At 41.0% G+C, this 10,712-nt stretch overlaps 1 protein-coding gene across 1 annotated transcript in view; it reads right to left on the bottom strand.

Annotated features, from left to right (window-relative positions):
• The window catches only part of Kcmf1 (potassium channel modulatory factor 1), a 46,027-nt gene that overhangs the window by 5,301 nt on the left and 30,014 nt on the right, over nucleotides 1–10,712 (bottom strand). Inside the window, exons 5-6 of the mRNA XM_013035435.1 lie at nucleotides 6,077–6,251; nucleotides 2,402–2,684 (exon numbers count right to left, since the gene is read on the bottom strand). Of these exons, the coding sequence (XP_012890889.1) occupies nucleotides 2,402–2,684; nucleotides 6,077–6,251 (458 nt within the window). The remainder of the gene's footprint in view (nucleotides 1–2,401; nucleotides 2,685–6,076; nucleotides 6,252–10,712) is intronic.

Here is a 10,712-nt window from a genome sequence, read left to right as displayed (position 1 = left end):
AGCCACCTTCCCAGCCCAGAGAACAGTTTTTTGAGAAGTGCTGCCTTAGATAAATCAGTGAGTCCGGATCAAATGGTATAATAAAAGATGTGGACAAATGGCAACTCCTTTGTTAGCTACCAGATAATAAAAATGTAATTAAAAAAAAAGATGTTCAAAATGTAGGACATGGTGATATATCTTGTAATTCCACAACTAGGAAAGTGTAGGCAGGAACATAGTGAATTTGAGGCTAGCCTAGGCTACATACCTAATGAGACCTTATTTTAAAACAACAAGAATACCCTTAACAAAATGGTATGCAAACTGCATGCACAACTTAAGGTGACAAGAAGTCCTTCCAGAAGTTACAACTTGAATCCAAGGACAACACTCAAGAGGCAGCCCACCTCATGCTCTGGGAGTATAAGGTAAAAAAAAAAAAAATACCAGAGCTAGGAGCTGGTGGCTCATGCCTATAATCCTAGCTACTCAGGAGGATCTGAGGACTGTGGCTCAAAGCCAGCCTGGGTAAGAAAGTCAGTGAGACTCTTATCTCTAATTCACCACCAGAAAACCGAAGAAGCACTGTGGTTCAAAGCGGTAGAGCATTAGCAGCACTAGCCTTGAACGGAAAAAAAAAAAAAAAAAAAAGCTCAGGGAAAGCACCCTGGCCCTGAGCTTAAGACCTATGACTGATTCCTACTCCCCACTCCCCCTCAAAAAATCCCAGATTAAGCCCACTGAGCAGGTCTGGGGTTAAAAAGTGAAAACAGGTCTTTTTCATGCCTCTCATTTGAAACCTTCTTGGATCCAAGACAGAAACTGGTCCCAACATTTCAATAATTCTCTTTTGTGGCAAAACTGCTAGGATACTGATGAGAAATCAATCAAGTCACTTGTCTATAACCCAAATCTAACTTTGCAAAATCATGGGCCCTCATATTTTTCATTTCATAGTTTCTTCTAATATCCTAATTTATCATACCCACTACAAAGGTAGATCTGTATACTAATTTTCTTCTTTTTTTTTTTTGGGGGGGGGTGGGGTCGGTCGTGGGGCCTGAACTCTGGGCCTGGGCGCTGTCCCTCAGCTCTTTAGCTCAAGGCTAGCACTCTACCACTTGAGCCACAGTGCCACTTCCGGCTTTTTTTCTTTTTGCTTATGTGGTGCTGAGGAATCAAACCCAGGGCCTCATGCATGCAAGGCAAGCACTCTACCACTAAGCCACCTTGCCAGCCCTCTTCATTTTTCTCTTCATTTTTTCTTTTTTTGTTGTTGTTGTTTGTTTTTGGGTCTGGTCGTGAGACTTAAACTCTGGCTCTGGGCCTGGGTGCTGTCCCTCAGCTCTTCAGCTCAAGGCTAGCACTCTACCACTTGAGCCACAGCACCACTTCCGGCTTTTTTCTTTTTGCTTATGTGGTGCTAAGGAATTGAACTCAGGGCCTCAGGCATGCAAGGCAAGTGCTATACCACTGAGCCACCTTCCCAGCCCCTCTCTTCATATTCTTTATTTCATTAAAATCCCAAACTGTTCTAAAATTTCTTCCTTCCTCCATTCCTCCCCTCCCTTTTGTGTGTGTGTGCGCGTGCGTGTGCGTGTGTGTGTGTGTGTGTGTGTTGCTACTGGGGCTTAAACTCAGCACTTGGGTGTGGTCCTGGGATTTTTTGCTCAAGACTGGAGCTCTACCACTTGAGCCACAGCTCAATTTCTGGCTTTTGCTGACTGATAGTAGATAAAGAGGAGAACAACAATCCTCAGATCTGTTTCCTAAGTAGCTAGAATTACAGGAGTGATCCACTGCCAACTGGCTCAAAATACCATGAAAATAGGCAAGACATAAAGGAGCTGGAGGCATGGCAACAAGTGGTGGAGCACCTGCCTACCAAGATGAGGCCCTCAGTTCAGTCTTCTGTTTGCCTATAATGTTTTGGCAGAAAACTGCAGTTTCAGAAGCAGATAAGAACTTTATCCAGTGGGTGGCGTACTGTGTACTGAAAATTATTTATGAAATGGCACATCACTTCTTAAATCCTTTTATGTGCTAATCATAAGAATTTATATATAGTGTTTTCAGAAATTTAAAGAAAATCACCACTGTATTAGAAAATCTTTTGTATCTCTTCATATTTCACAGCTGACTGAAAATCATAAACAATGCTAATTATGATAATAAATACACTCCGTATAACCCATATATATATATATATACTTTATCTAAAATAACTTTTTCCCATTTTTCCCTCTCAGTGGAATACTGTTTGTAGTTTTAATTGGGGAGTTTTCAGTTGTCATGGTTTGATCAAAGAGCACCAAAAAAAAAAAAATATATATATATATATATTAAGACTACATTGAGTCAAATAACACAGTATTTCTTCCCCACCCCCCCCACCCCAAATCTATTAATAAATGAGTACCTTGTTAAAAGAAACTGGGAATTCTGGAGAGACTGCTGACTGCTTTCTGTATTTGCTGTGTTGGTTGTTGCTGAGGACTGTGTGATTGTAGTGGTGACACTGCTTGTGTTAGTGCGCCGGGTCGCATTGCGAGCGGTCTCCAGTTGTTGTCGTGCTGCCTGGGCGTGCTGCCGTTCTAGCTGCAGCTGCATCTGCAGTTGTTGTAACTGAGAAGCGGAAGGGCCAGAAGAATTAAGCTGTCCTCCTGTAGAACGTCTCACTCCTGACAACTGAGATAAAAGCTCTGCCAATGGAAATGAAGACGATTAACACGGAGGCAAATAGAATGTTACAGATCATTCTTTCACTGGGAGAACACCAAAAGCATTGGGAATAGGTAAACAGAGCAATAAACAGTTCAGCTAAGGGCTCAATTCCTGCCTCTAACAGGCAGAAAATTCTGTTTATGAAGAGAGAAAATGCATGAATGCTAGCTGATATATAATTATTTCTGCTTAAAGCAAAACTTGAGTATTTTCTTTGGTGGCACTGAGGACTGCTAGACAAGTGCTCTCTATACATGAATCATCCTACCAGCCCTGCCTTTTTCTTTTTCTTGTCGGTCATGGGGCTTGAATTCTGGGCCTGAGTGCTGTCCCTCAGTGCTTCAGCTGAAGGCTAGCGCTCTACTACTTGAGCTACAGTGCCATTTCCGGTTTTCTGGTGGTTTATTGGAGATAAGAGTTTCCTGCCTGGGCTGGCTTTGAACTGCAATCCTCAGATCTCAGCCTCCTGAGTAGCTAGGATTATAGGCGTGAGCCACCAGCGCCTGGCCAGCCCTGCCTTTTGTTGATTATTTTGGAGATGAAATCAGTGAATATTTTCTACCAGGACTTGAACTCAGGACCTCATATTCTTGAGTCACATCTCCAGTTCAATATTTTGATAGTTAAATAAATGGTGTGGAGTTTTGCAGACTTTTCTGCCCAGACTGGCTTCAAATTGAGACCCTTCAGGTCTCAGCCTCCTGAGTAGCCAGTATTATGCAAGCATGAGCCATTAGTGCTTGGCTCAGGGATTTTTAAAAATCACTTACATATTATAAAAATTTATACTATCTCTTAGCAACACATTGAAGTGGTTGGTTTATAGGTCAAAATCATAATATAGACTCTCTCAATGTACAGTTTCATCAAAGCAAGGATCAAGCTTACTGCTTATTATAATCCTAGCTCTTAGGATTTCAATATTTATTAAATCAGAGAAAATTATGACAAATCCAAAATTCTGTCTCCTTTTATAACTGTGGCCCTTGCATATCTGCTTCTGTCATGTCTCTCTGGTACCTCTTGTTTCAGAGAACCAGAGTGCTACCAGCATTTCTCAGCAGGGATGGTCCTCAGAGCCTGAAGTATTGACCTTGTAGGCTATTAAGTGGGCAGTTATGATCCAGTGTTGTATTTCTGAGAGTTCACTCATCAAGAGCAATTGAATCTCTTTGTCCTTATGTTCTCATCTAAGAAAGATGCAATCATTGCTATCTCCTGAGAGGAGCATCTTACAGGCTAACTGATGACATACTTATGTTCCCAGGTCAGCAACAGCTCTGATTCACTATTAAAACTCACTAACAAGCTGATGCTGGTGGCTCACACTTGAAACCCTAGTCATTCAGAAGGTAGAAATCCAGAGTATTGTGGTTTAAAGACAGCTTGGGCAGAAAAGTATAAGACTTAAGTTTCCAGCTAACTAGCAAAAAGCTAAGCTGGAGGAATGGCTCAAGTGGTAGAGTGATGGCTTAACAAGCAAGCTGGGTAAATTTAAGGCTCTGAGTTCAAACCCCCCCAAAACAAAAAACAATACATACTACAACTTATTAATAGGGCTTGTTATTGCTTTCTTGCTCATCCCAGAGGTTTTTACAAAACTCTGTAATGGGATACACACTCACTATCCCCCCCAGCCCATTACTAAAATAAACAATTTTTCATTGATGGAAAAAAATGTAGTATTTCATTTATGAATTTTGCTTCTTGGGAACTGTAAAGAGCAGATAAGTCAGACCTTTTGGACAAATAAATACATTTACCTTTTTGCAATAACAGGGCTTGAACTCAGAGCCTCATGATCTAAGTCTCCTTTCTTGCTCATAGCTGACACTCTACCATTTAAGCCACACCTGAAGCCTGACTTTCTTGCTGGCTAACAGTCTTTGGACTTGTCTGCCTGGAATGGCTTCAAATCTTGAACCTCCAGGTCTCAGCCTTCTGATTACAGCTGTAAGCCCACTTGAGCTTAGCAAAGAAATACTCCCTAAATTCAGTTTATTGGTCTTGTTTTTATTTTTATTGTCACACTCAAATGTTCAGAGCACATTTGGGACTAAATTTTATATCATTTTTTTTTTCCTCGCCAATTCTGGGATTTGAACTCAGGGTCTAGGCACTGTCTCTTTTTGTGCTCAAGGGTAGGGCTCCACCACTTAAGCCACAGCACCACTTCTGGCTTTTTCTAAGAAGTTTATTGGAGGTAAGAGTCTCATGGACTTTTTTGCCTGTGCTGGCTTTGAACTGTGATACTCAGATCTCAGCCTCCTGAGTAGCTAGGATTACAGGTGTGAGCCACCAGCTCCAGCTTCATATATCATGTTTTAAATAATATTTTATGAGTAAAACTATTCTGAGCATCACAGACACTATTCGCAGGTATTCAGCAAGGTGCATCATGGGCACTAAATACAAATTCTGAACACATTTCAGAATTTACTTTAAAATTCGTGCACACTTCTAGAGATTATCACTTGTGTTATTAGAGAATCTTAAAAATTCTCAGGCTTCTGAGATGCTATATTTTGACCCAGGTTCTCAGGTTTGTCATACATTAGTCTCAGTAACATGGCTATGAAAAACAGGTCCAAATATATTTTTAAGTACTTAGGGATGGTTCAAATGATAGAGTGTCTGTTTTTCTTTGTTTTTTGTTTTGGGTCCGGTTGTGGGACCTGAATTCTGGGCCTGGGCGCTGTCCCTCAGCTCTTCAGCTCAAGGCTAGTGGTCTACCACTCAAGTCACAGCGCCACTTCCGGCTTTTTTCTTTTTTGCTTATGTGGTGCTGAGGAATTGAACCCAGGGCCTCAGGCATGCAAGGCAAGTGCTCTACCACTGAGCCACCTTCCTAGCCCTAGAGTGTTTGTTTATCAAGTAGAAGGCCCTTGGGTTTAATTTCCACTACCACCAAATATTGTGTTCAGATTTTCTCAGCTAATATATGACCCATCAGTATATGTTCCACAGCAAAACAGGACAAAGAGAAAGAAATTCCTTGTTCATTCCATGTAAAGAGCTCAAGTGTTTATGGTCTTGTCAATGAGCCTTTCTGTGTTCTGGTATTGAACCAAGAATGTACGAAGGTTTACTCTGAAGCCTTTTATGATTTTATTGTGCTTCAACAGAGGCCGTAAATACAAAATAAAGCTTTCTGTTTTATTTTAATTCTCTACTTAATTAAAATGCAAAACAATATGAACTTCCTTATATGGTCTATTTAAAAATAATTTTATAATTCTGAAATAATCTAAAATATTTTGTGAGGGAGCATAGGTACAAGAAAAGACTAAAACCACAAATCCATGAAAAACATTTTTAAAAGGCACTTTCTACCCCTGCCAATTCCTTAATGAAGTTGAAACAAACTTACCAGCGATAGGATCCATGGCTTCCCTATTGCTTGGAGAATATGAACTCTGAGAAGAAGAAAGTCCACCAGTAGAACTGCTAGTAAAGTGCATGTTTGATCTACGAGCACGAGGACCTCCTAATCCCCGGCCAGGGTGAAACATTCTACGTACATGTCGAACACCACTCGATTCATCATAATTTTAAGTTAAGAAAATGACCAACTATTTCACAAAGGGAAAAAAAATCATTTGAGCCATTGCTAGATAAGACATTTAGAACTCCTAAACTGTAAGCAGTTTAAAAAAGCCTAAGTAAATTAGAACAAATTTCCCAATTCTATCCATGGAGCCTATTAAACATAAAAAAGTTTCTCCCTCTGTGTGTGTGTGTGTGTGTGTGCGCGCGCATGTGTGTTCTCTATGGAATGGGAGAAGTTTCTTTCCAGGCTCTAGAGGAACAATGTCACGTAAGGTCAAAGGGGTCACTGGATACTCAAGGTGAACATTTTCCCATACCACCATCTCAGTATTTTCAAATGTTTACAACATGTAAATAATAATAATTGTCAATTTTTATATTTGATACCACAAGAAACTTTCTTGATGTAAAAAAATAGAACCATAAAAATAAATAAAAAAGGAAACCTTTTTTGTCTATAATAAAAAAGATTTCTGGGATGAAGAATGAACAAATGCAGGACTAGTACACAGTACATACTATATGGAAAATGAATTATGTAACTTGTGGACAGAGATGAGAAGGGGAAAAAAGAAGGGAGAGATGACATTGTACATAAAGAAATGTACTCATTACCTGACTTAGGAAACAGTAAGCCCTCTGTACAACATCTTGATAACAATAATTTTATATTAAAAAAATCAGATTTCTTGAGGGAAGGGAATGGAACAAAGGAGATAAAATTGGAATACAGAGTAAACATGGGTAGAAATTTAAGAGTGGACCCCTCCCCCAAATTAAAAAAAGAAATGAGCTGTCTTAAAAAAAAAACCCTATTTCTGGCAGCCTCATCCATCTTAAATAGCTGAGTATAGGTCAAACTGATGAAGGTCTTGAGTGGCAAATACCTGTCAAAACTATGAGGACAACCAGAAGACTGATAAATACAGAAACAGAAGTTCTGGAAACATTCCATTTCCCTCTGACACGAAAGGTCAGAAAACGTTTTTCAGTATGTTCTTTGTCCACTGGACATATCTGAGTGGAGGTGGTCGCCACCTTCTGCCTGTGTCTCCCTGTGAGTTGTGCTATCTTAGTGACTTAGTCTGCGGTGGCTCACTCTTGTCTGCCTCTCAGAACACACTACACTCTGTAGGGGCTAGGCCACAGGATCGGGTGAGAGGAGAGCAGACAATGTGATCTTGCTTCATTTCAAAGCCCCGTGAAAATGCCTTATATCTGTCCAGTGACATTCAAAAAGAAAAAACTAAACAAAACTATGAGGACAACCTTGTATTTTCCCATAGGAGTGGGGGAAAGACAGATACTGTTGAAAAAACTTCTTTCAAAGTAGCAAACAGAGCAGCTCTGTAGTAATTCAGATTGTTTTGCTGGCTTTTCAGTTTGTCAACTGATGTTGAAACTGATGGGGTCATTAAGGGGCAGGGTAAATGGCTCTACAAGCCCTTCAGGTGCCATGGCAATAAGCATGGTTTTATGGTGGTATTTAGTGCGGAGTGCATTTAAGGAGACATCCATCGAAACACGAATATATAGTTTGGTGCTCAGGTACCCACCCTCCAATAAACAAATTTACTATATGGTAACACTGGGGTACCTACAAAATGAACAAATTTTCAAGATAACTGTCATAGTAGTTTGCTTTCAGAATTTAATGGTAAGAATTTTTTTTTTTTGGTCTGTCATGGGGCTTGAACTCTGGGCTTGGGTGCTGTCCCTGCACTCTTCAGCTCAAGGTGAGCGCTCTACCACTTGAGCTACAGCGCCACTTCTGGTTTTCTAGTGGTTTATTGGAGATAAGAGTCTCACAAACTTACCTGCCTGGGCTGGCTTTGAACCGTGATCCTCAAATCTCAGCCTCCTGAATAGCTAGGATTACAGGCGTGAGCCACCAGCACCTAGCAAGAATTTTTATAAAACGTCTTTTTTTCTTACATTTTTCATAATTTAATCATGATGACTAGAGATATTTGTAAAAGTCTTGTGAAAGGGGACACAGATGATAATATCCTGAATAGGCCCTAGAATTTGCTGAAAAATTCAGGATATCAGCCTGTTTTTCAATTATTTGCTTAGTTTCTCCATGAAGATGGAATGATGAGTGGACAAGGATAACCCTTCTGGGAATTATTAAAGATTCTTTTTTTGTGTGTGGGATTGAGCCTGGGTACTGTGCAGGTAGGCTAGTGCTCTATCATTTGAGCCACAGCTCCACTTCTGGCTTTATCTAATATTATAGGTGTGAGCCATCAGCGCCCAGCAAAGATTCTTTAATAGATAATGAACTGGTACTTAAAAGTGGTAAGCATTTGAATGCTTCCATTCTGTTTTCTTTGTAGTTTCTCAGTGTCCCATTAACATAGAGAGGGAGGGCTTCACTGGTTCCTTCTGTTCACTGACTGCCAGCCTCTGGACTGTCTTAGGTCTCCTTATTACTCAGGTTGGTTCTATTTTTCATCTTTTATCTTCAGTTTCTACTTACCCTCATTTACAAGAGCCACATTTCCAACTAGAAAATTATAAACTGTGAGGGAGGACGGGAGTTGCAGAAAGAGAAAACCGCAAGCTTGTTGGGCATGGTGGTACAGGCCTATAATTTCACCTACTTAGGAGGTGGAGGCAGGAGGATTTTGAGTTTGAGGCCAGAATGGGCAAAAGTAATGTTGAGACCCTGGACTAAAAAAAAGGATGAGGGCATAGCTCAAGTGGTAGAGAGCTTGCCTACTTATGCATAGGCTCTAGTGAACTTCCAGTGCTGGGAAAGATACACTTACACGCCTACCCACCATACACAAATACAAAACACCAACAGGTCTAAAGTGGTGTTATGATGGCCAATAGGTAATTAAAGGAATCAGAAAAATGTTGAGCAAAGAGAAAAGTCTTGGTTAACTCTGAAGTGCTTCAATAAAACTGAAACTTTCACAGGAGAACAGAACCTTAAATTTCAAAAAGATAAAATAATAGCCTGAAAGTCTGCAGAAGTACCAAATCTTCAAAATAACTACTCTAGTAGGTAAGTAATCTCAGGAAACAGAACCAGGAACTATTAAGAGATGGGGGAAAAGACCAAGAAATAAAAGCAGGAAAGAAACTCACTGATCTCCTCATCTCCCAATAAGATACAGAAGTGAAACAAGTAAAGCTTCCTTCTATTTAAAAATTCAGTTTTAATTTGGATTAACCTTATCCTCTTTTTCATGAAAACATCTTCTTGAAAGCCTTATGGTTGTTCAAACTGTCTTGCTCACACCTTTATTCCTAGCTACTCAGGAGGCTAAGATCTGAGGATCACAGTTCAAAGCCAGCCTAGGCAGGAGAGTCTGTCTGTGAGACTTACCTGTAATTAACCACCAGAAAACTGGAAATGTGTGCTCGTCTTGAGCTGAAGAGCTGTGGGACAGTGCCCAGGCCCAGAGTTCAAGCCCCATGACACACACATACAGACACACACATAGACACAGACACACACACACACACAGAGACACAGACACAGACAGACACAGACACACACACACACACACACACAGACACACACACAGTGAGTCACTGGCTGGGTGTTGGTGGTTCATGCCTGTAATCCTAGCTACTAAGGTGCTGAGATCTGAAGATCGAGGTTTGAAGCAAGCCTAAGTAGGAAAGTCGATGAGACTCTTATCTCCATTAACCACCAGAAAACTGGTGCTGTGGCTCAAAGTGGTAGAGCACTAGCTTTGAGCAAAAAGAGCTCAGGGACAGTGCCCAGGTCCTGAGTTCAAGCCCAACTGACCAAACCAAACCAAACCCAAACAATCAAAATGCTGGGCACGCCAGGCACCAGTGGCTCATGCCTGTAATCCTAGCTACTCAGGAGGCTGAAATCTAAGGATTGTGGTTCAAAGCCAGCCCAGGCACAAAAGTCCATGAAACTAATCTCCAATAAACCACCAGAAAAACCTAAAGTGACACTGTGGCTAAAGCTGTAGAGCGCTTGTCTTGAGCTCAAGAGCTGAGGGACAGCACCCATGCCCAGAGTTCATGACAGACCAAAAAAAAAAAAACTGGCTCAAGTGGTTCATGTCTATAATCCTAGCTACTCAAGAGGCTAAGATCTGAGGTACAGGGTTTGAAGCCAGCCCAGGTAGGAAAGTTCATGAGATTCTTATCTCCAATTAAATACCAAAAAAAGGGTGGGAAATGTAGCTTAATGGTAGAGTGCTTGCCTAGCATGCATGAAGCCCTGTGTTCCATTCCTCAGTACCACATAAGCAGAAAAAGCTGTAAGTTAGCCTGAGGCTGGTGGCTCTCAGCTGTAATCCTAGCTACTCAGGAGGATGAGATCTGAGGATCACGGTTCAAAGCCAGTCCGGGCAGGAAAGTCCTTGAGACTCTTATCTCCAATAAACCACTAGAAAACTGGAAGTGGCGCTGTGGCTCAAGCGGTAGAGCACTCGCCTTGAGCCCAAGCCCAGAATTCA

The sequence above is a fragment of the Dipodomys ordii genome, unplaced genomic scaffold (assembly GCF_000151885.1).
Source record: "Dipodomys ordii isolate 6190 unplaced genomic scaffold, Dord_2.0 Scaffold212, whole genome shotgun sequence".
Lineage (NCBI taxonomy): Eukaryota > Metazoa > Chordata > Mammalia > Rodentia > Heteromyidae > Dipodomys > Dipodomys ordii.
This window is presented reverse-complemented; position numbering and strand designations above follow the sequence as displayed.